Raw genomic sequence first — 24,178 nt, 5'->3', positions numbered from 1 at the left:
ATTTAGATTTTTTTTAATGCATGTACACTACTGTTTAAAAGAGTCAGTAGTCAAGATGACAACATGTGATATATTCAGAGCTGTTTACATCCTCAAATTCCAATCACTAATAAAGCGTACATTTTAAGTCATGCAGTGGTAAATTAAACAGTGGTACAGTTATCTTAATATTGTCTTGCAGAAAAAATACCTAAACCACCTAATGGTAAGTTGTTTACTAATGAATTACATGAATGTTAATTCTGTCTAGACTAAACTTTACATAGGACTGACAAAGTTTACCTGGAATGTATTGGAATATATGCTAGTAGTTTATGGACATAATTATGTTGAATAATGCTGGGTCATCTGAAAGAAAATATATAGGCATGTTTGACTTCAACTTTAAAGTATTGGTAAATATTATTTATTAGATATTATTGATTAAATATCAATAATAATAATAATAATAATAATAATATATATATATATATATATATATATATATATATATATATATATATATATATATATATATATATATATATATATATATATATATATATATATATATATGTATGTCGTGGTCAAAATTGTTGGCACCCCTGGTAAATATGATCTAATATGGCTGTAAAAAAAATTCTGTATTGTTTATCGTTTTGATATTTCATTAAAGAAATTCATAAAAATCCAACCTTTCATTTAAGTAAAATAATTGACAATGGGGTGTAGCGACTCAGGCGAATCAAACACACAATCGCCAGTTACATTTAACAAATATGTTTTGAAAGTTGTGCTGATGGACAGACCTTCCCCCAACACAACAGCTACCCTGGAAACCATCTGATAAGATGCTTTACGACCGGAAAGAATGTGGCCACATGAAGTCTTATACACAAAGAGTTTAAGACACAGAGCTTTTGCCTCAAATTATAGACAAACCATCTATAAATGAACATGCACCCCAGGACATTATATGTAAACACATAACTGTTTTGTAAAATGTTTATTCTGTATGGTAGTTTGCATCTTTTTGTCTGTGTCTTAACAAAGTACTAGTTCAGATAACCTCATATATGTCATGTCTCCTATCAAATTAATGCTCACTTCACGACTTACACTTCCATGTATATCACTTATTCAGAAAATGCAGTGTGTGTTTGTTGCATTAATTATAGTATGAAGACTCAGAGACCCACTGAGTCAAACTTTCAGAACAAAGAGCAATAAAATCTGCTGAGGAATTTCCCGCCGGGAAATCCCAACACTCTCATTGGTTAAGTCTAACCCTGGAGGGTGGGACTATTTCCAGACCTTAAAAAGACCAGTGAAGACAGCCTCTTCTCTTACTCCGCTCTCTTCACTTCTCCTCTCTCTCCCTGTGGGAGCCAACACCCACGGGGGGGGCTGGCACTTAAGCCATGCCACCAATGCAGGCCCTCCAAGCAGGCCTCATCTCTTCCAAAAATCTTCTCTTCTACAATCCGATCTTCAAGAACACGAAGCATCGCTAAAGCAAACAGCCGCTTCCCTCCCAACCTCGGAAAGGACCGCCGGACACGCAGAGACACGCAGAGACACGCAGAGACACATACGCACACAAGCGAGAAGCCAAAACGAAACCAAAAAGAATGCAAGTATTCTTGTTCTTACTGCTGTAAAGAGGGTGTGTTATTCTCCCGTTGGGATAAATTAACTCCGTGAAGGTCGTATTTGGTTGAACTGAAGGAAAGCTGTTTCTTACCCCCCCCCCCACTCTCTTTGTCTCTCTCTCTCCCTCTCTCTTTGTCTCTCTCTCTCTCTTTTATCTCTCTCTAACTTCAGTCTATTCATTATTCTCTTTTATGTATTCTTTCGTTAATATCTATACTTCTACTCTCTTGATGCATATTTAGTATGTACTTTCTGTGTGAATTGTAGTGTTATTTTTAGTCTGTGTTTATTAAACCTTCAAAAGACATTTAATGAGTTGAATCTGTTATTCTGCCACATACACAAAGTCAATGAAACTTGCGATCTGAACGTTACCTAACTGCTTATGCTACTATGTTAGTAAAGTAAACTGTATGACCATTTGAAATATTGAACTTATCCTGATCAGTAAAGTTAATGTTTCTTATGCGCTCGTAAAGCAGTAATCCCTTTATTGAGAATTGATTTGAAAAGTCTATAACTAATTTGCAGGACAAACTTAGTAGGATAATTTCAAGCAATTCCGTAAAGGGTTACTTGTATTTAATTAAACAATTTTCCCTATCGGAAAATTTTAATACGTAATGAACAACTGGCAAATCATATTCATAAATTCATGAATATTGAATATTAAATCCCTTTTGAGTTAATTATTCCCCGAGACATTAAACTCATTAGTCGTTGTTGTTACATGTATTTGGTGGAGAATGCGGGCAAGTTTCAAACGTTTGTGTATGTGTGAATGATATTCATATTCTATTCATTGTGTATTTTTGAGGTATTAATAACCTGCACGCGCGTTTTGTTTCGTTTTTGTTTTGTTGTTGTTTGGAGAATTGTGAGGTAACGCGCAAAGCGAACCCAAGCATAAACAGACGCTGGGTACGCGCAAAGCCAACCCAAGCATAAACAGATGCTGAGAAATGTTGAAGTAGCCGGATTATATTAATAAAAATATGAACGGTACGAAAATCCGCGTGATCTCCGAAAAACTCTGCAAGCCGTAGGCGCAATAGAGTTTATCCGCGTGATTTCCTAACAAATGTATTGTAGAAAACCCATACATTTGACTCGAGCAATATATTATGTGTTCCATCAAAATAATGAGATTTTGATGATGTCTGTAGACACGTACGTTGCGTTATCCCGCTTGATCTGAACTACAAAAAGTTTCTATCTGTGCGGAAGATTGGGACAGGACGAGACTCTCCTGTACAATATAAGGGGCCTCAGAATAATTATTATATCGTTAAGATAAACGATAACTCCTGGTTTAAGTCTGGCTTAGCTAACCAAAGACCTGAGACCTAAAACATTTGAATCAAAAATGCTGAAAACCGTCAGCCATATTGATAAATGTCTATTGGAGTCCATGTAAAATGCGTGAATAGGCAGAAGATAAATTCCTGTTTGTCACCCGTTTCGTTGCTCGTGCACATAAAGTGCAGTCATTTTTAAATGAGTGCAAAAGCCAGTAGAGTGTAGGGAACGCCGCTTGCAAAACGCGAAGGCGACTCAGAAATTGCAACGCCGCTTGCAAACCGCCAGAGGGCGACTCAAGAATTGCAACGCCGCTTGCAGCACGCCGGAGGGCGACTCTAGAACCAGACAAAGCCATCTGGTGAGCATTTCCGCCTAACTAACTGTAGTCTAGGGCGGGCGCAATAGCGCCATCGTGTGGATAAATTCGGATAGTTTCACTCTCCGTTATTTGATTCTGCCTTAACAAAATAAGTTTGAGCCTATAAATTGTTTATTGCTTACTGTTGTACACAGTTTCATTTATACAATTTTTCTAGCAACAACCAAATCTCCTTTCTCGCTGATTAAACACCCTTATTCGAATTTGAAGTTTAAAAAGAAACATAACTTCCTCTAACTCAAAGTGAAATTAGGTTTAAGTCACAGACAGTCCAATTGGAAGGAAGGACGCCACCGTGTGGTTATACCCTGTTAAGTCAGCGCAACACTAAATCCCTACTCCCTTTCTGATTAATTCTTTTATTTGGATAACTCCCACTTAGAGATTAATCGTTATAGGATAAGATTTTTGATTGGCTTTCTTTTATTTGATTTTTCCTTACAGGCTTATTTAAATTTCATTTAAACTTGCTTTGAATTTAATTTGAATTAAGTTGAGCTTCTAATTTTTTTATTTTATTTTATTTTTATTTATAATTTTATTTTTATTTTCAATTTTCAATTTTCAATTTTAATTTTTAATTTTAATTAATTTTTTAATTAAAAATTATTATTATTATTTATTTTATTTTTTTTAATTATTATTATTTATTTTTTTTTCTCTCTGCAAAAGTTTTCTTTTCCCCTACCATTGGGAATAAAGCTCAGTCTGGTAATTACAAACAGTATCAAAAGTGCTTTTGTTTATCATTACTTGACAGAAACTTTTGCCTTTTTCTAAATTGCTCTTGATATTTAATCTTCCACTTAAGCGACCTCAATCCACCCCGGATGAGCTAAATGGGATAACCCATAGTACAAGCCGAATTTTAGTATATCTTGAGCATTTAGCCAATTAATTTCCCTAACACTCCCGGCGCGCACGCTGACATTCCTTTCATTACAGACCAATTCATCTTGTGTTTGTTTCCACTGTGCTCTTTCCTATCCTTACTGTTGGACTATCACGATTGTGTTTCTTTCAGTTCACCAAGAGACCCCAAGGAGAATTAGATAGTCCCGGGACGACCGAGCAGCAGTTCACCAAGTGACCCCCCAGGGCTACCGCCCACCTAATTGTCTAAATTGTCTTACTATCTAACTGTCGACATCAGTTAGCCAAAATTCCCAGCTATCCGTACGATAGCTCGTTAGCTTAGAACAAGCTTGCATTGGCTCTCTCTGTGTGTGTGTGTGTGTGCTGTGTTTCTCTCGTCCACAGTAAGCCGGCATGTCCCGTGCATCCAGTTCCGCCGTCCCGTGGGATCGCCTAACGACATGGCTGGAAGCGCTAACGGCCACCAGTCAAGGAAGTCTGGGGCAGCCGAGCCAGAAGCAACTGGACACCGAGCTAGACCAGCTGATGACACACGACCCCACGCACAGCTACTCCAACAAGGAAGTGGCCAAGATCCTCGGAAGCCTCGCCCACGTCCTCATCGCACAGGCACGTCTAAGCGAAGGGAGCTACGACAACCTGGAACAGGAGGCAGCAACGCTAAAGCTTCAAGCCAAGGAGGCCCGGAGAGACCAAGCCCTCACCCAGCTTCGTCTAGATCAGCTTCTAGACACAGAGAAAGACGACGAAACAGACAAAGAACAAAGAAAAGAAATAGAAAGACTTCAAAAGACCCTGAAGGAGCTCCGTCGTGACACCGACCGACGAGTACAGTCAGAGAAAGACGCCAGGAAAAACCTCGACGAAAAGCTTCGGCGTGGCGAATTCCTCCTGGAGAGAGCCACTGATGAACTTAAAGACAGAGACAATAAAGCTAAAGTCTATGCAAAACATTTGCAGTCGGCACAAGCCGAGATCGACGAGCTCATCCAGCAAAGACACGAGCTCAAAAATGAACTTGACATGGTGCAAAGAGAACTGAGACAATCATATATAGTGCAACGTTACCGGAAGGGGGAAACACACAACACACAGTTTCCCCTGACCAGTTACTCCGCACATTTTAGCCACGAAGCAAGAGCTACGAGGGGGGACGACAGCCCCCTGTTTAAAAGATCACCCGCCAGTCTCCACGAATCCCCGTCAGCAGCAAAGGAAAGGACGCCCTTCCAGGAAGTCAAGGTCAACAGCCACGAAGCTTCAAAGAACCTCGACAAGCTGGCCAGAAATATTCCTACCTTCAGCCCAGACCCGGCAGGAGGACACGACGTCCACGCATACTTAAAAGACATAGACTTTTACTTGCAAACTGTCCCTCACGCGAACAACTGGGACAGACTGTACCTGCTCAGGGCCACGTCTAATCGTGACGTACGCAGCTTTCTGGATCGACAACCAGAGGCCATCAAAGCGGACTACTGGCATCTACGACAAGCTCTAATTCGTGAGTACTCCGATCCCGAGTCAGACCAGGGGTTCATCACTGCCATGGACCTCAAGCAAGCTCGACGTGAGACCTCACAGAACTTTTATAACAGACTGCGACGTGCCTACTTCGGGGCACGTAACGACCCAGGCATGGAGGAGGACATCAACTTCAAAACTCTTTTCCTCCGAAACCTGCACCCTACCATCAGTTACCACCTGGGGGTGCTGGCGTGCCCGCGCAGCATGGGCACGCAACAGTTAAGAGACTTGGCTCACAAAGCTTACGTCAAACAGAAAACCATTTCTGAAAAGACTGTAAAACAGCCCACCATCTGCCCTGTCTCTGAGCACCACCCAGAGCTAACCCTAGAGGGCGCCAAACAGAACCACAGTTACCGACCCGTCAACAGAGAGTCCAAACCACTCCAAGCCAGCAGAGGGCAGCGTGGTCATAATGGCGACCATCCACGGTACCAGAGCGATCGCTCTGAAGGATCCTGGGACCCGCCTCGCCCAAAAAGCCAGCGAAGAGGCCACTCTCGACGGGACAATGGTAGGCCCAGACCTGAACCCACGTCTGGCAAAGAAAGTGTAGCTGCTTCTGAAGTTACAGAGCTCATAAAGATCCTAAAAGAGCTCCTCCGACAGAAACCTCACAAGGAAGACAAGAAGGACGGACCAGGTACAGCACGACTAGACATGATACCTGAAATCAACCTTCCCGCCCTTCCTGCAACTGAATCATCCACCCTGAACACTGTTCCCCAACCACGGACTAGTGTACTAACTGTTGCACCCCCACACGTCAGCAGCACACACTCACTACAGCTGACAGCAACAGCCTCTAATCAAGACAGCATCATGGGACAGCCCAGCGTACCAGAAAGCGCTGCTTTGATTGTTTGCACGCATAATGAGACACTTGACACATATCCAGACGGCTTATCAAGCAACATACAGGTCCCCACACCAAGACTCCTGGGAAACCTAATTCGAGAAGGGGATGGCTCGAAAACTCTATCTGACTATCACTATGGAAAGGGAATTTTAGCTCGAAGCCCTAGTTGACACTGGCTCCGACCTCACGCTTATATCCGCCCAACTGTTTGAAAGACTCAGATTTGAAGCACAGAGGAAAAATCGCACCCTTAACCTTCACACTTGTAAGCTAAATGTGCAGTCGTATAGCCAAAACGACATCCAGCTCAAGCACGTAGCTTCCATCCACCTGACAATTGGACCTATGAGGCTGATACACCCAGTCTATATCTCCCCTATGAACACTTATCCGTTTCTCATCGGAAAAGACCTGCTGGACCGCTTCGAACCCGTACTGGACTTCAAACAGCTGAAAGTCTGGGCTCAAGTGCGTGACCCTCTGCCCCTTCAGACACACACATCGTCTGAGCAAGACTGTCAAGTCACAGAGGTCACGGGAACTCCCACAGAGCCAGACTGCCAGGTCACAAAGGCCACGGGACCCCCTGCAGCACACTGTGACAACACAGCCTCAGCCCCAAAGCCAAGTTCAAGTTCGCTACTTTGCACATTTCAGCTATCCAAAGACTCTGATGCCTTCTGCCCCCAGGTCATGAATGACCTACAGCTGAATGACATTGTCACAACGAACAGTATCCCTGCACTGTGGGCAGACAACTCAACAAAAAGTCTACCAATGTGCAATACAATCAGTAAAAACACACCACACGGCGACATGTGGGCACCCCCGCACCCCACATCCAGCCCCATTGTTGCAGTGCTAACCCACAGCAAGCGATCGACACCGGCTACAATGCCTCCCTTGCAGCTGCTATCGCTAACGCCGCAGTTTTCACACAACGATATTGCGGATACGCAAGCCTCTGACACTGCAACAAAGACAATTCTTGACCACCTCTCAGACCCCTCCAACCACCCTATCACTGACTCTGAGCTCATTGATGACTCTAGCCACAAGCATCTGCATAACTCCAGACACATGATGCGTGTTATGGACAACATTCTCTGGTTTGCACCCGATGGTAACACAGCGCCACAGCTTGTAATGCCACGGTCGCAAAGGGGGGTGATGCTAATGTACGCCCACAACACACCATGTGCTGGACACCACGGCACCAGAGCCACGCATGACACACTGAAACAGGTGGCATATTGGCCTGGGATGCATCAAGAGACGGCAGAGTATGTTAGAGAATGGCTAGTTCGCTGCCAGTTCCAACCAGCAAACCCGAACCACAGAGCCCCACTGCAACACAGAGGGACCACGTTCCCATGGTCAAACCTACAAATCGACCGGGTAGAACCCCTGCCCAGGTCCACAAAAGGCAAAAAGTACTTTCTCACAGTGGTGTGCCAGTTTACCAAGTGGGTGGAGTGTCAACCAGCACCCAACGACACCGCCCAGACCACGGCATACCCCCTGATGAATCACAGCTTTTTCCTGTCAAGATTGCCACTGAGAATCAACTCAGACAGAGGCATCCACTTCACTACCGAGGCCATGCAACAGATCTGGAAATGCCTAAGAAACGCGGCCGTGATCATGCTCCTGTGCCTCCAGACAATCAGAGGCCAGCCACCACCAGACATCATCACACCGGGTCCAGCCTCAGGCATCGTACTGAGAGAGCAACCTGGACTGCTGATCACCAACTGCAAATGAATCCTTAAAAGAAAGACGTACTCTCCTGAACTTCACATCAGCAGCGCAAGCTCCTCCAGCCCTGCACACAAACGCAAAAGGGGGGAGGAGCCCAAGCCCTCTGCCTAACCTTACACCAGCTTCAAGAACCTTCTCCTCCAACACCAGTTAGTCACCTTGTAGGCAATACTGCCAAGCCCCACACTATGTCATGCATATGATTTGAGAAAGAAGGCCTTAAACGAACACAAGGCCGCCTCTGAAGGGATTCTCAAAACCCCAATGACTTTGAACTTTGAAACAGAGAAACCAAAGTGGATCACCAGAAGGCACCCAGCCTGGCCACAATGCGAGGCACCCTCTGGAAAAGTTCCTAGTCAGCATAGGACATAAAAGTGTCAAGATGCACAATCCATCTTCCTAGGCAGGAGACCTAAAGGACTGACTGGCCACTGCGAGGAACATGGTTCCACCCAGGGCTGCAGAAAGCCCACAGCACACCTGCACCACACAAACGGACTTCTGGATGACAGGTGACGCACCGTCAGGGCACCTGCTGCCTCGACACCTGCTGCACAAGCACAGAGACCTGAACTGGCTACTGTCTGCCTTATCTGCCGTGGAACGAACATCACTTCAGGAGACACAAACAACTGGAGCCTAACATGGCTATGGTGTGTCTGATCTTCCTGAACTTTTGATATCGCTCGTTGTTGTCCATAGGAGGGACAACAACTAGCGAAAGGGGGGATTATGTAGCGACTCAGGCGAATCAAACACACAATCGCCAGTTACATTTAACAAATATGTTTTGAAAGTTGTGCTGATGGACAGACCTTCCCCCAACACAACAGCTACCCTGGAAACCATCTGATAAGATGCTTTACGACCGGAAAGAATGTGGCCACATGAAGTCTTATACACAAAGAGTTTAAGACACAGAGCTTTTGCCTCAAATTATAGACAAACCATCTATAAATGAACATGCACCCCAGGACATTATATGTAAACACATAACTGTTTTGTAAAATGTTTATTCTGTATGGTATTTTGCATCTTTTTGTCTGTGTCTTAACAAAGTACTAGTTCAGATAACCTCATATATGTCATGTCTCCTATCAAATTAATGCTCACTTCACGACTTACACTTCCATGTATATCACTTATTCAGAAAATGCAGTGTGTGTTTGTTGCATTAATTATAGTATGAAGACTCAGAGACCCACTGAGTCAAACTTTCAGAACAAAGAGCAATAAAATCTGCTGAGGAATTTCCCGCCGGGAAATCCCAACACTCTCATTGGTTAAGTCTAACCCTGGAGGGTGGGACTATTTCCAGACCTTAAAAAGACCAGTGAAGACAGCCTCTTATCTTTCCTCTTCTCTTACTCCGCTCTCTTCACTTCTCCTCTCTCTCCCTGTGGGAGCCAACACCCACGGGGGGGGGCTGGCACTTAAGCCATGCCACCAATGCAGGCCCTCCAAGCAGGCCTCATCTCTTCCAAAAATCTTCTCTTCTACAATCCGATCTTCAAGAACACGAAGCATCGCTAAAGCAAACAGCCGCTTCCCTCCCAACCTCGGAAAGGACCGCCGGACACGCAGAGACACGCAGAGACACGCAGAGACACGCAGAGACACATACGCACACAAGCGAGAAGCCAAAACGAAACCAAAAAGAATGCAAGTATTCTTATTCTTACTGCTGTAAAGAGGGTGTGTTATTCTCCCGTTGGGATAAATTAACTCCGTGAAGGTCGTATTTGGTTGAACTGAAGGAAAGCTGTTTCTTACCCTCCCCCACTCTCTTTGTCTCTCTCTCTCCCTCTCTCTTTGTCTCTCTCTCTCTCTTTTATCTCTCTCTAACTTCAGTCTATTCATTATTCTCTTTTATGTATTCTTTCGTTAATATCTATACTTCTACTCTCTTGATGCATATTTAGTATGTACTTTCTGTGTGAATTGTAGTGTTATTTTTAGTCTGTGTTTATTAAACCTTCAAAAGACATTTAATGAGTTGAATCTGTTATTCTGCCACATACACAAAGTCAATGAAACTTGCGATCTGAACGTTACCTAACTGCTTATGCTACTATGTTAGTAAAGTAAACTGTATGACCATTTGAAATATTGAACTTATCCTGATCAGTAAAGTTAATGTTTCTTATGCGCTCGTAAAGCAGTAATCCCTTTATTGAGAATTGATTTGAAAAGTCTATAACTAATTTGCAGGACAAACTTAGTAGGATAATTTCAAGCAATTCCGTAAAGGGTTACTTGTATTTAATTAAACAATTTTCCCTATCGGAAAATTTTAATACGTAATGAACAACTGGCAAATCATATTCATAAATTCATGAATATTGAATATTAAATCCCTTTTGAGTTAATTATTCCCCGAGACATTAAACTCATTAGTCGTTGTTGTTACAGGGGGATAAATCACATTATGAAATAAATGTTTTTCTCTAAAACACGTTGGCCACAATTGTTGGTACCCCTAGAATTTTAAATAAGTAAAATCTCTCTGAAGTATATTTACATTAATATTTACATTTTTTAGCACACCAAGGTGACAAGGAACATGAGATTGTCCAGCTAGGATGTCTTGTTTCACAGGAGGATAAATATAAGGAGGCATAAAAGCCAAATTCCCTTAATCATTTATCACAATGAGTGAAACCAAAAAATATAGTTTTGATGTGCAGCAAAAGATTGTTGAGCTTCACAAAATAGAAAGAGGCTGTAGGAAAATAGCTAAAGCATTGAAAATCCGCATTTCAACAATCATGGCAATAATTAAGAAGCTCCATTTCACTAAAGATATTACGAATCTGCCTGAAAGAGGACGCGTGTGTATATTGTCCTAATGCACGGCAAGGAGATACGTTTGAGTGCACAAAGACTCTCCAAGGATCACAGATGGAGAATCGCAGAGATTAGTTTAGTCTTGGGGTCAGAAAGCCTAAAAAAAAAATTCAAACAACCCCTACATCACCACATGTTGTTTGGGAGGGATTCAAGAAAAATCCTCCTCGCTCATCCAGAAACAAACTCCAGCACATTCAGTTGCCAGACATGACTGGAAAGTCAAAAGGGAACTATAAAATAGCTTTTTTTGCCAGAAATTTACCAGATGGGTTTGGTGCAAACAGGGATAAAAAGTACCCCATGCCCACGGCTAAAAATACCACTGGATCTTTAATGTTGTGGGCCTATTTTATTTTTATTTTTTTTGCTGGAGGTCCTGGACATCTTGCTCAGATACATTGTATCATGGATTTTAGCAAATACCAAAAGATAAAAAATCTAAACCTGATGAATTCTGCTAGAAATCGTATAATGGGCCATGGTTGGATCTCCCATCAGGACAACGATCCAAAACAAACATCAAAATCAACACATAAATGTGTCACTGAGCACAAAATGAAGCTTCTGCCATCCCACTTTCCTGACATGAACCCTATAGAAGATGTGTGGCTGAACTGAAGAGAAGAAGCACCAGCATAGATCTGGGAATCTGAAGGATCTGGAGAGGTTCAGTATGGAGGAATGGTTTCTGATCTCTATTCAGGTGTTCTCCAAACTCATCAGGCATTATAGAAGAAGGCTCAGAGCTGTTATCTTGGGAAAAGGAGGTTGCAAAAAGTATTTAATAAAAGGGTACCAACAATTGTGGCCAACGTGTTTTGGAGAAAAGCATTAATTTCATAATGTGATTTACCCCTCATTTTCAATTATTTTACTTTAATGAAAGGGTTAGATTTTGTGATTTTTTTTTTTTTTTAATAAAAGATCAAAAGGATAAACAATGCATTTATTTTTTTACAGCCATATTTGATCATATTTTCCAGGGGTACCAACAATTTTATATATATATATAATAAACACACACACACACACACACACACACACACACACACACACACACACACACACACACACACACACACACACACACACACACACACACACACACACACACACACACACACACACACACACACACACACACACACACACACACACACACACACACACACACACACACACACTGGCCACTATCTATACTGTTTGCTAATTAAATCTATTCAGCAGTATCACTAGGGTTTAGCTAATGTTATGTATTTTGATGAGAGAGCACAAGAAGAGAGAATAATTCAGTTCACTTGTCACTAAGTTTGTGATATTAGTTAGAATGAATGTAAAGTTTAGATTGTAGATGTAAAGATTTGGATGGATCCTTGTGGTCTTTCTTTGTCCTGAGGAATTTTTCATGGCAGTCACAGACTGGATCATTAGGGATTAGTTAGAAAATCATTAGAGGCCTTCTTGCCTTCTTAGAGGTGTCTGGCTGTTGTCCTAACATCTTACAGTTTTTGCCCATTGCTTGAACACATTTTATAACTCTACACATAAGTAAACATGACACAACACTGGGAAATATACCATTCACATCTGTATCAAATTGAAACTCTACTATCAACACCTTAACTCTGCTATCAAAACCTAACATTCCTTTGTCAAAATGTAACTCTGATGACAAAATGATACACACTTGCATCATATGAATAAACTTTCAGGGGGTCAGGGGGTTTCAGGGGGTTCAAAGATCAGGGGGAACACACAGTATACTTTATATAAAACACTGTAGTCTTTAATTTTCACTGTTTTTATTCAGTTCATCATTAAGCAATTCAACACTTATAGTTTCCTTTTTTCCAACAAAGGTTTTCACAACAACCAAAAATGAAAGTACTGAAATGTTACAAATGACAATACTGTACATCACAGTACTATACTTCACACTACAGGATAATATCAATGGTACAGTGCTATGTACTGTACTGTATGTTACACAAAACTACCTTTTTTTTGTCTTCAGGTGTGTATTTGAGTGGTTGCAATTGCACAATGTGTGTTGTATTTTGGATACATGTGTTTTCCAAATGGCACCCTGAAATTTCCTTTTTGAACGAAGTGTCTTATGTATGAAATAGAGTGTAGTATGCAGGACCAAGTGTGTTGCATAAAGGCGTAAGTGTGTTGCAGAATTGCAACTAGAGGGCAAAGCAGCGTTTTTGTTTAAGGTATGGGTACAAATGTTTGAGGTATGGTGACAAAAGCTTCAAGTTGTGTTACTTTAGTCTAAGCATGGGTCTATAGTGTTCAAGCAACAGGCAAAAGCAACAGGTATCTGATGGTGTTAGTCCACAAAGATCCAATCAAAATGTAGCAAACCTTTGTCCCCTGTTACGGCCAGAGAGGGGCATGGCCATAATTTGGGCCCTAGAATGTGCTGTCCTTTACATTTTAGTTATTTTATTACAAAATAATGAATTTTACTCTCAAACAGAAGATTTGGTGTTGACAGAGGAGGCAACATCTTCAAGGCAAAGCCTTAGACCTTCTAATGCTGCAACATCATTCGATGTTAAACATCACCCTCAGGAGGTACACAAAAAAAAAAAAAGTTAAATAGAACGTTTTCAAATATCAAATACTCTAACAAAATTGGCCCTGGATGTAATGTATTTTGTTTTTATTTTATTTTTTTATGTTTAGGCACTTGAGGCCCAGTGCCCAATATGCACAGGGACATTTCCAGTTTCAGAATTAGAATGGCATGCAAGCTTTTGTGGAGAAAGGTAATGGTAATAGTGATTCACATTAAAGCTTAAAATTGTTGTTTGTCTAAAGCCATATGATAGCTGTGTGATGAACTGGCCAAAATGTAATTATTTATTCACTCTCAAATTAAACTCAAAGTTCTTGTCTGTTTTATGTATCTGGAATTACATGAGGCTACGGAATGATTTTTTGATGATATTTCTTTAATCTTTGTTTACACTATTGCTGAAGTGTTTCAGTTAACAAATTGTGTTAAAAACCTGAGTATATACATGAATTGAATTATATTTGCTTATCTTTCCTTTTTTTTAAAAAACATTAGTCCAGGTGGAGTTTCAGAAAAACTATCATGCTCTGATTTGGATCATATCTCATGGTAATCTATTATGTTCAAAACAGAACATTGCAAAGGCCATTTTATATATATATATATATATATATATATATATATATATATATATATATATATATATATATATATATATATATATATATATATATATATATATATATATATATATATATATATAAAAAACACTGCAAAAAAAATGCTTTTCTTTCTTAGTATTTTTGTCTTGTTTCTATAGTCCAAACATCTAAAAATTCTTTAGATCTATATATCTTGTGTTGTTCTTTTTTACAGTGAGGAGGATGTGATTCATTATGCAGCAGCACAGATAAACACCTCAAATACATTTGAAATATGTGTGTCACGAGACAACATGGTGGAGAGAGGTTTGAAGCTGTGGAAACGTCAAAAAACAGGAAGTCCTGTCAATCCTTTAAAAATCACCTTCCTGGGAGAGCCAGGGGTTGACACAGGGGCACTGAGGAAAGAATTTCTTTCCAGTGTGTAGTTTGATTTAATCATGGTTTTACAATTTCATTATTCTAAAAATACACTGTCTGCATCTGAAATTACCATAGTTTCTTAGTGAAAGAATAGTTTCTTCTTCTTCTTCTTCTTCTTCTTCTTCTTCTTCTTCTTCTTCTTCTTCTTCTTCTTCTTCTTCTTCTTCTTCTTTCCACTTTAACCAAATTCTATTTCATCTTTTTTTTCTGGATTTAGCTATGGTTGCTGGCATTGAAAGGCGTCTCTTTGAAGGTGATGTGATGAAAGGAAAAATGCCCAAGTACTCCCTCAATGATCTGGATAATGAGCTGTTCAAGTATGTTCATGCCTTTGGGTTTTGGGTTTGCTTCATATTCACTTAATTCATTGTCCTTCACTAACCATCATTCTCGTGGTATTCCAAACATTTCTTTCGCCTGCAGAACTAAATCACAAAAGATATTTTGAAGAATCTTTCAGCTGTTTTGTGTCCAAATAATTACATTCAAACCTCACAGATTGTTATTATATGCTCAAATATTGAATTGTTCTTTATTTGAAGTACAGTACTTAAACACACACACACACACACACACACACACACACACACACACACACACACACACACACACACACACACACACACACACACACACACACACGCATGTCGTGTTTCCATGTTTTATGGGGACCTTCCATATCAATCAATCAATCAACTTTATTTATATAGCGCTTTTACAATCACGATTGTGTCAAAGCAGCTTCACAGTGTCAAACAGGGTAATATTGCGACAAAATTAGATTTGGCTGTACAGCCGTACTGGAGAAAACAGTGATGTTATCAGCTTATTTTAATTTATCATATAGCGACAATGTTGGCAGATCAGTATTATATTTTATAGAATTAAATAAGACCTAATTCATATATTTTATTTGTATAATAAGTTAAATAACTTTAATCATATTTTTAGTGTCCCCAACTGAGCAAGCCAAGCCAAAGGCGACAGTGGCAAGGAACCAAAACTCCATCGGGGCATGATGGAGAAAAATAAACCTTGGGAGAAACCAGACTCAGTCGGGGTGCCAGTTCTCCTCTGGCCTATTAACACACCGTGTAAGATTATTACTCTGGCAACCTTACAGGTTGGAAATGATATTAGATCGGATTATTCAAAATTTTCAGGGTATCACGGAAGAGACAGATTTATTTAGGATGGGGCGTCAATTACACAAGAGTATGAATACATGAAAGATCGGAATTATTGCGCCGAAGACGGGTTTTGAGCATGTCGTGCCAGTGAGGCAAATTCGGAGGAGACACCATTTGACACGGCTCAGCAGACACTCCAGGATGCGTTGGTCATGTCCAGGCAGGTCCACCATCCGATCCGGACAGGGCCCAGATCCGGGATAAACCTCGGGATAAACAGAGAGACTAACATTAGCGTAGATGTCACTCTTTTTATGATGTAACGAGTACATCAGGTGTTATGGGAAGTGTTCCCGGTTCCGGCTGACCTAGTTAATGCAGCCTAACAATCAGTCAATTGAATTGAATAATGAAAGTTAAAAATGTTCTATGTGTATGCCATAGTACAGAGATATGTTTTTAGTCTAGATTTAAACTGACAGAGTGTGTCTGCTTCCCGAACAATGCTAGGAAGACTATTCCACAATTTAGGAGCTAAATAGGAAAATGATCGACCGCCTGCAGTTGATTTAGATATTCTAGGTATTATCAACTGGCCAGAGTTTTGAGACCGCAATCGACGTGATGGGGTATAATGCGTTAAAAGCTCGCTTAAGTACCGGGGAGCTAAACTATTTAGTGCTTTGTAAGTAATAAGCAAGATTTTAAAATGTATGCGATGTTTAATAGGGAGCCAGTGCAGTGTTGACAGAACTGGACTAATATGATCATACTTCCTGGTTCTAGTAAGAACTCTAGCTGCTGCATTTTGGACTAGCTGGAGTTTGTTTATTAAGCGAGCAGGGCAACCACCCAGTAGAGCATTACAATAATCTAGCCTTGAGCTCATGAACGCATGTACTAACTGTTCAGCATTTTGCATTGAAAGCATGCGCCGTAATTTAGATATATTTTTAAGATGATAGAATGCGGTTTTACAGATGCTAGAAACGTGGCTTTCAAATGAAAGATTGGTATCAAAGAGCACACCCAGGTTCCTCACTGACGACGAGGGCTTGACAGAGCAGTCATCAAGTGTTAGACAGTATTCTCGGTTACTACTTGTGGAGCTTTTCTGTCCAATAATTAAAAATTCAGTTTTTTCTGAATTAAGTTGCAGAAAATTACTATTCATCCAATTTTTTATATCAGCTATGCATTCTGTTAATCTTGTGAATTGGTAGGTTTCATCCGGGCGTGAGGAAATATAGAGCTGAGTATCGTCAGCATAACAATGAAAACTAACGCCATGTTTCCTAATGATATCTCCCAGTGGTAGCATATACAGGGTGAAAAGCAACGGTCCTAACACTGAGCCTTGCGGTACCCCATACTGAACTTGTGATCGGTGTGACATCTCTTCATTTACTGCTACAAACTGATAACGGTCAGATAAGTACGATTTAAACCATGCCAAAGCAGTTCCACTAACGCCAACATAATTTTCGATTCTATTCAGAAGAATATTGTGATCGATAGTATCAAATGCAGCGCTAAGATCGAGTAACACTAATAGAGAGATACAACCACGATCAGATGATAAGAGTAAATCATTTGTAACTCTAATTAGAGCAGTCTCAGTGCTATGATACGGTCTAAATCCTGACTGGAAATCCTCACATATACCATTTCTTTCTAAAAAAGAACATAATTGTGAAGACACGGCCTTTTCTAGTATTTTTGATAGAAACGGTAGATTCGAGATTGGCCTGTAATTGACTAATTCTTTAGGATCAAGTTGCGTTTTTTTAATAAGTGGTTTAATTATAGCCAACTTAAAAGTTTTCGGTACATATCCTAATGTCAAAGATGAATTAATGATATTAAGCAGAGGATCTATGACCTCTGGAAGTATCTCTTTTAATAGCCTAGTCGGTATAGGGTCAAGCATACATGTTGTTGATTTTGATGATTTTACAAGTTTAGCCAGTTCTTCTCCTCCTATAGCAGTGAATGAGTGTAATTTTTCCTCAGTGACCCTGCAGTGCTCTGTCTGAAGTGATACTGTAATAGACGGCTGCATGTTTATAATTTTATTCCTAATATTATCAATCTTACTAGTAAAGAAGTTCATAAAGTCATTACTGCTGTGTTGTTTACAAACATCAGAAGCTGAAGCTTTATTTTTTGATAATTTAGCCACTGTATCGAATAAATACTTAGGGTTGTGTTTGTTTTCTTCTAAAAGAGTTGAGAAATAAGTAGATCTAGCAGTTTTTATGGCCTTTCTGTATGCAATCATGCTCTCTTTCCACAAATTGCGAAAAACCTCTAGTTTTGTTTTCTTCCAGCTGCGCTCCATTTTTCTGGCTGCTGTTTTAAGGGCCCGAGTGTGCTCGTTGTACCACGGCGTTGGATTATTTGCTTTAATCTTCTTTAAGCGCCGGGGAGCAACTATGTCTAAAGTGCTAGTAAGGAGAGAGTCAATAGTTTCGGTTGCAGCATCAAGTTCATCTTGGCTATCTGTAATGCTGAGGAGATGGAACTGATGAGGAAGATTATGTACAAAGCAATCTTTAGTCGCAGCGGTTATCGTCCTGCCATATTTGAAGCGAGGGGATGGCTTTGCAGCCTTAGGTAAATTAAGTATACATGATATTAGGTAATGATCTGAGATGTCATCGCTCTGCTGCAGAATTTTAACAGTATCAACATTTATTCCATGTGACATTATTAGATCTAAAGTATGATTAAGGCGATGAGTGGGTCCTGATACGTGTTGTCTAACTCCAATAGAGTTTAGAATGTCTCTAAATGCCAATCCCAATGCGTCTTTTTCATTGTCTACGTGGATATTAAAATCCCCAACAATTAGTACTTTATCTACAGCTAATACTAACTCCGATACAAAACCAGCAAATTCTTTGATAAAGTCTGTATTGTGCCCTGGTGGCCTGTATACAGTAGCCAACACAAATGTCAGAAGGGATTTATCATTTACACTACACAGTGTTACATAAAGCACCAAAACTTCAAAGGAATTATATTTGAAACTAGACTTCTGAGTAATACTGAAAATATTATTATAAATTACAGCCACACCTCCCCCTTTACCTTTCAGACGTGGCTCATGTTTGTAACAATAATCTCGGGGGGTGCACTCATTTAAAGTAATGTAATCATCAGGTTTTAGCCAGGTTTCTGTCAAACACAGCACATCTAAGTTATGATCTATAATCATATCATTGACAACAAGCGTTTTTGGCGAAAGGGATCGAATATTCAGCAACCCAAGCTTTATCAATTGTTCATCCGTATTATATCTGTTGTTTATTTGTTGGACATCAATTAAATTTTTACTGTTGAATGGTTTTGATGGTTTTTTGTATTTACTAATTCGGGGAACAGACACAGTCTCTATGTGATAATATCTAGGTGAAAGAGTCTCTATGTGCTGGGATTTAGCTGACTTTGGTGACGTGAGACAGCTAGCAGACGGTTGGTTTAGCCAGTTTGTCTGCTTCCTGACCTGGGCCCCAGTGAGTCAAGGTTTAGCTCTAAGACTATGTGCCAAATTACTAGAGAGAAGAGCAGCACCAGCCCAGGAGGGATGAATGCCGTCCATCTTCAACAGGTCAGGTCTGCCCCAAAAACTTTTCCAATTGTCTATGAACCCTATGTTATTTTGCAGACACCACTTAGACAACCAGCCATTGAGTGATGATAATCTGCTAACTATTTCATCACTCCTTTTCGCGGGGAGAGGACCAGAGAAATATACGGCGATCTTGGTGATCTCCGACTGGCGAAGTCGAACATCATTAGTGCCAACGTGAATAATAATCTTAGAGAATTTACGATTAGCTTTAGCCAGCACTTTTAAATTTGCTTTGATGTCAGGCGCTCTGGCTCCCGGTAAACATGTGACTATGGTGGCTGGTGTCTCTATTTTCACATTCCGTGTAATAGAATCGCCAATAACTAGGGCACTTTCAACAGGATCCTCAGTGGGTGCGTCACTGAGTGGGGAGAACCTGTTTGATGTTCTAATCGGAACGGAAGAGTGGTTTTTTGATCCGCGACTATGCTTTCTCATCGTCACCCAGCCCTGCTGCGCGGGCTCAGCCGGAACCAAACAATGAGTGTTCACTAAGCTAGTCGCATCCAAAGCAGTATCTAAAGCTGTTACATTCTCACTACTCTCACATAAAGCTTGGATGCGTGTCTCTAAATCTGAAATCTTCTCCGTCAGCCTGATTAATTCCTTACATTTATCACATGTGAAGCCCTGTTCGCCAACGGAGATAGATATGCTAAACATGTAGCATGCAGTGCAAGTGACAATGACAGGAGAAGAAGACATGGCTTACCGTATTTGTTGATGAATCCAAAACTTACCACAGTTGTCTGATGGAGTCTTTTTAATAATCCAACTCACCACAGTTGTCTATAGAACTCAGAAAACAGGAGACCTGGATGCTGGGATGGAAAGCTACCAGGCTAGCGAAAAGCTAACGTGTGGTAGTGATTTAGATTAAAAGCTAGTAATGTCAAATTTAAATTGATAGGCTATATTAAACACTATATGGTGATGAGTAAGTTATATTTAGCAGTGTAAATTACAAAGAAAATATATCAAATAGAGATTCAAACACAGCTATACAGAGCTACAAACACTGTGGTGGCAGCAGCAGCAGGCAGACAGACAGGAGCAATCGATCAGGAACAATCAATCAGCCAGGAGCAATCCATAGGCGTAATGGATTTCATACTGTACAAACTGTACATCCTATCCCCCTACACTGCCCCTGCCCCTAAACCTACCCATCACAGGAAACATTCTGCATTTTTACTTTCTCAAAAAAAACTCCTTCTGTGTGATTTATAAGATGTTTACCTCATGAGGACCTAAAAATGTCCCCACAAGGACAAGGATTTCGGATATTGCCATCTTTGTGGGGACATTCTGTCCCCATAACGTAGGGATTACCAGGTCACACACACACACACACACACACACACACACACACACACACACACACACACACACACACACACACACACACACACACACACACACACACACACACACACACACACACACACACTTCATTGATTGCCAAGAACTGCCCATAGCTAAAACAGTATAAATCTCTAGAGTTGCAGGTGAAATATTTGCTGTGAGCATTGCCCAAGGAGGACCGGCACCACGGTTCATGCAAAAGTGGTGTTACGAATACCTTGTTACTGGTAACATTAAAAGGGATGGTGTACATGACACAGAGATATCACCACTAATCAAAATGGTAGGTCGTGCTGACAGAATTTTATTAGATACAAGTTCTCTTTTAAAGGATTAGTTTACTTCAAAATTATAACATGATATTTTACTGAGCCCCATCTTATCCAAGATGTTCATCTCTTTCTTTGTTCAGATGAAAATGTGTTTTTTTTTTAAGAAAACATTTGAGGATTTTATCCACACATTATAGACTTCAATGGGAACCAAAATGTTAAAGGGCCAAATCAATGCAGTTTCAAAGGTCTTCGAAAGGGCTTCAGAGGCTCTGTGCGATCTCAGACGAGGAATATGGTCTTATCTATGGTCTTTTTTTAAACACTTTTTAACCTAGATTGCTCATCTTGCGCTGCTCTGCGTACTCATGTAATCACGCCGAAAAAAGGTCACGCTAGACGTAGGCAGAAGTACCGCCGTGTGTTTACAAAGCACACATGCAAAGATAATACAAACGTCCAAAAGAAAAGGTAAAACAACGATGCTGGACAACTATAAAGTTGAAGATGGAGAGTGTTTTGGTAAAGCGCATTTGTATTCATTCTTCCATCGCTTGGGGCGGTACTTCCACCTAGGTCTAGCGTGACCTTTCCGACGTGATTACGTAATCCATGGCGAGCCACAGAGCAGCGCAAGATGAGCAATTTTGGTTAAAAAGTAGATACAAACAAAACAATTTGGCGAGATAAGACCCTACGTCTGGGATCGTGCCGAGCAAGCTCTTTGAAACCGTATTGACTTGGACCTTCAATATTTTGGTTGCCATTAAAGTCCATAATGTGGAGAAAAATCCTGGAATGTTTTCCTCAAAAAACTTTTCAACTGAACAAAAAAATACAAAAAACCCTTGGATGAGATGGGGTGAGTAAAGTATCAGGAAATGTTAATTTTGAAGTGAATTAATCCTTTAATGATTGTCCATTAGTCCATTTGTTTGTCACTGACAATTTTTTTTTTTTTTTTTTTTTTTTTGATTCAGCAGTGGTTGTTAATATTTATTAAAGGTAAAAATTGTACTTGTAGATTGAAGATGCATCTGATCTGTCCAACTACACAAAAGAAATTCTGGACTGCGGCTACACTGGACCAATCAACATTGACCATAAGGAAAGCATATTAAGGTATGTCAGCACTGAGAAAAAAAAAGGTTAGTTATTATTTTTTATTTATTTCATTTATTGTTTATTATTTGTTTATTCAAGTATCAACTCTTACCAGTATTACAATGCATGCTGTATTGTAATGTGGAACATTTGAAGCAGATGAAACAGCAATATCAAAGTTGGGGGGACTGAGGAGACAAGTTGCTCAAGTTTAGAAATAGGAATGTTGTGCCATTCTTGTCTGTCTACGGTCTTCTTTATCCCATCTTCCTCTTTATGATGCGCCAAATGTTTTCTATGGGTAAAAGATCTGGACTGCAGGCTGGCCATTTCAGTACCTAGATCCTTCTTCTACACAGCCATGATGTTGTAATTGATGCATTATGTGGTCTGCTATTGTCATGTTGGAAAATGCAAAGTCTTCCCTGAAAGAGACAACGTCTGGATGGGAGCATATGCTGTTCTAGAACTTGGAACTTAGAATATACCTTTCAGCATTGATGGTGCCTTTCCAGATTTGTAAGCTGCCCATGCCATACACACACACTCATGCAACTCCATAGCATCAGCAATGAAAGCTTCTGAACTGAGCGCTGATAACAACTTGGGTTGTCCTTGTCCTCTTTAGTCTGGATGACATGGCGTCCCAGTTGTCCAAAAATGACTTCAAATTTTGATTCGTCTGACCACAGAACAGTTTTTCCATTTTGCCACAGTCCATTTTAAATTAACCTTGGCCCAGAGAAAATGGCTGCGCTTCTGGATCATGTTTAGATGTGGCTTTGTTTTTTGCCAGCAACTGCGAATGGCACAGTGAATTCTGCTCACCGATAATGTTTTCTGAAAGTATTCCTGAGCCCATATTGTGTTTTTTATTACAGTAGCATTCCTGTATGTGATGCAGTGCCATCTAAGGGCCCGAAGATCCTGGGCATCCAGTATGGTTTTACGGTCTTGACCCTTGTAAAACCATACAACTCTTTGCTTTTTTTCTGAGAAACTGCTTTCTGATATTGCTCCACTATTTTTCGCCGCAGTAATGGGGGAATTGGTGATCCTCTGCCCATCTTGACCTCTGAGAGACACTGCCACTCTGAGAGGCTCTTTTTATACCCAATCATTTTGCCAATTGACCTAAGAAGTTGCAAATAGGTCCTCCAGTTGTTTCTTATATGCACTTTTAACTGTTCTGCCCTCTTATTGCTACCTGTCCCAACTTTTTTGGAATGTGTAGCTCTCATAAAAACCAAAATGAGTCAATATTTGGCATGACATTTCATAATGTCTCACATTCAACATTTGATATGTTTATATATATATATATATATATATATATATATATATATATATATATATATATATATATATATATATATATATATATATATATATATATATATATATTCTATTGTGAATAAAATATGAGTTTTATTAATATAAGTTTATGAGATTTGTAAATTATTTGGAATCGGGTTTGTAGTTCTTTAAACAAGGAATGAATGTCAATAATACACAAATAAATTGTATAACCTGCTTTGGAGTTTTGAATGCCCTGCTTTTAAATATTAAGTTTTTTTTTTTTTTTGCCAGAGCAATTGCTCTACATATTACAACAAAGCGCATCCCAATGCTGCAACAACTGTGCAAAGGCCTTGAGATATACGATCTTATCAAAGTTATGCAGAGAAAGCCACAGGAGTGTCACAATCTCTTTGTCATAGGATACAATGAGAAAGTATGTAAAAATACTTTTAAGCATAAAAAATAAAAATGTTTTGAACATTTATTTATTTAGTTTTTTTGTACAAATTACTAAACATTAAAGCTAATTTAAATATTAAAATCCGTTTTATGCTGTTCTTCTTTGTG

The 24,178-nt window shown here is 40.0% G+C and overlaps 1 protein-coding gene across 1 annotated transcript in view; it reads left to right on the top strand.

Moving 5' to 3' along the window:
* The window catches only part of LOC137049098 (uncharacterized), a 54,983-nt gene that overhangs the window by 29,311 nt on the left and 1,494 nt on the right, over positions 1–24,178 (top strand). The window contains exons 12-20 of the mRNA XM_067427484.1: positions 182–205; positions 13,675–13,772; positions 13,884–13,966; positions 14,272–14,325; positions 14,593–14,798; positions 15,019–15,118; positions 21,069–21,216; positions 22,230–22,327; positions 23,900–24,044. Of these exons, the coding sequence (XP_067283585.1) occupies positions 182–205; positions 13,675–13,772; positions 13,884–13,966; positions 14,272–14,325; positions 14,593–14,798; positions 15,019–15,118; positions 21,069–21,216; positions 22,230–22,327; positions 23,900–24,044 (956 nt within the window). The remainder of the gene's footprint in view (positions 1–181; positions 206–13,674; positions 13,773–13,883; positions 13,967–14,271; positions 14,326–14,592; positions 14,799–15,018; positions 15,119–21,068; positions 21,217–22,229; positions 22,328–23,899; positions 24,045–24,178) is intronic.

This window comes from Pseudorasbora parva, chromosome 20 (genome assembly GCF_024679245.1).
Source record: "Pseudorasbora parva isolate DD20220531a chromosome 20, ASM2467924v1, whole genome shotgun sequence".
Taxonomy (NCBI): domain Eukaryota; kingdom Metazoa; phylum Chordata; class Actinopteri; order Cypriniformes; family Gobionidae; genus Pseudorasbora; species Pseudorasbora parva.
Note: the sequence above shows the minus strand (reverse complement) of the source record. Positions and strands in the feature narration are given on the sequence as shown.